Source organism: Austrofundulus limnaeus, unplaced genomic scaffold, assembly GCF_001266775.1.
Source record: "Austrofundulus limnaeus strain Quisiro unplaced genomic scaffold, Austrofundulus_limnaeus-1.0 Scaffold287, whole genome shotgun sequence".
In the NCBI taxonomy this organism is placed as follows: Eukaryota; Metazoa; Chordata; class Actinopteri; order Cyprinodontiformes; family Rivulidae; genus Austrofundulus; species Austrofundulus limnaeus.
This window is the reverse complement of record NW_013952689.1, coordinates 577,677-579,541: the sequence shown is the minus strand read 5'-3', so window position 1 is coordinate 579,541 and position 1,865 is coordinate 577,677. Positions and strand designations below refer to the sequence as shown.

Below are 1,865 nucleotides of genomic sequence, written 5' to 3'. Positions count from 1 at the left end.
TTAGTTTCTATGTTTGCTGTGAGCTGTTGTCTGTTTGGTCTGTTTCTGCTCCTCCATGATGTCACAGACACTACCTGTGGACGGGATGGCGGGGCTCAGTCTAGTGATTTATATATTTAAGTCTATGGTACATGCCTAAAAGAGGGTTCCAGTTGATTTTTTAAATTCCATCTTCAAAGTAGATGTCTTTAAAATTTCCATAATTTGGCCTAAATTGTCCAAAACGTTGTAGTGTGACAGGGCCTTTAGTTCTGACTGTTCTAACACAGTTTCAGCTCCTTTAACAGATCTCTTCCTTCTCTCCACTGTACCTCTGGAATGGACTGAATTGACTCCACAAAGTCGTCTAACGCCACCTCCCAGATGGCCAGCTTCACTGGAAAACAAAACAGAGTGGAGCTGAAACAAAAAAGAAAAAGACTAAATCTCTGCAGTATCTGTAGGATCTTACCAGATAAACACAGAGCGTTTGAAAATGCAAATTTTTCCAGAACGGCCTCTTGTCGATCAGTCTCATCACTCAGAATAAACGTGCCTCTCTCCAGCTTTGTGTTTCCTCTGAGGACAAACAGTTTTAAAAATCAAACAGTATCTAAAACAGTAAATAAAAAGCAGTGACAGCAGAGACGATCTTACTCTCCAACAGTGTAGTTGATCTCCTCGTTTTCCCAGTGTACTAAAGCCACTTCATACGGCTGGATCTCATGATGCTCCAACAATCTCAAAATACTTTTCATCTGTTTGCACAGAAAACTAATTATTTTCATTAAAAAAGAATTTCAGTTTGAAACTTTTAGATTGTGTTTACCATTTTCTCCTCAACATTCCAGAAAACCACTGATCCTTCCCTGAAGTTCAGAGTGAAAACATCAAAATAAGTTTTATTTAGAATCATATCGACCAGTTTGTTTTCAAAAACTGGAGCTAAACTGAATGCTTTGAAAGTTAGAACAGTCATTTTTTTAAATACCAGGACATAATAAAGATCAAAATTCCCTAAAATAAATAGGTGAAATAATTAAAATGTATAACCGGTCATTAAAATCACACTATTAAAGTTTGACAAAGTTGACAAAGACAAAGTTAGTAGACAAAGTTGTTTGTTTGAACCTGAAGAAAACGATGAGAGCGCTGTCGTCTGGTTTAGCTGTCCTGTCGGTGCTGATCACCAGAACATTTGAGGCATCTGAAATAAAAACATGACAGTCAGAAAAAAGTTCTCCAGACTCCGTCCCTCACAGCTTTTTGTCCACAGCTGGACTGAAGCCCTGCAGGAGTCCCACCCATTGATCTGTATTACTGGATTGGACATCACGTGACTTATCGTGTGCAGCACAGGAGCCATTGCTATGCATTGAGTCAGGTCAACAAAACAGTCGAGTTTCAATGTGGGAGGTGCGTCAGGCTGTCACAAAAATATTCATAGCACCCTCATTTCTTATATGATTTCTATAAAATGTGGCTTAAATTAAAGATGAGAAAAGTGCAGATGATCTGATATGTAAAAAAATATGTATTTGCTCAAGAGATACAGCAAGTAAAATAAGTATTGAACATGTCACCATTTTTCTCAATAAATATATTACTAGAGGTGCTAATGACATGAAATTTTCAACAGATGTCGATAACAACCCAAAGAAATCAAACCATAAATGTCCAGAAATTAAGTTATTTGTAATAATGTGGAATGGCACAGGGAAAAAGTATTGAACACATGAAGAAAGGGAGGTGTAAAAAGGCATGGAAAGCCAACACACCAGCTGAATGAACTCTCTCAGTAATTTGAAAGCAAGCCTGCCCCTTGTCAGTACAAGTTAATATCAGCTGGTTCAGTCCCAAATGATGGCCAGGTATCACACAAGAAC

At 38.0% G+C, this 1,865-nt stretch overlaps 1 protein-coding gene across 2 annotated transcripts in view; it reads right to left on the bottom strand.

The window, feature by feature from the left end:
• The window catches only part of rmnd1 (required for meiotic nuclear division 1 homolog), a 10,606-nt gene that overhangs the window by 7,339 nt on the left and 1,402 nt on the right, over positions 1-1,865 (bottom strand). For both annotated transcript variants that reach the window (XM_014021309.1, XM_014021310.1), the window contains 5 exons: positions 1,111-1,186; positions 809-848; positions 637-737; positions 452-558; positions 312-376 (listed from right to left, as the gene is read on the bottom strand). In XM_014021309.1, the coding sequence (XP_013876763.1) occupies positions 312-376; positions 452-558; positions 637-737; positions 809-848; positions 1,111-1,186 (389 nt within the window). The remainder of the gene's footprint in view (positions 1-311; positions 377-451; positions 559-636; positions 738-808; positions 849-1,110; positions 1,187-1,865) is intronic.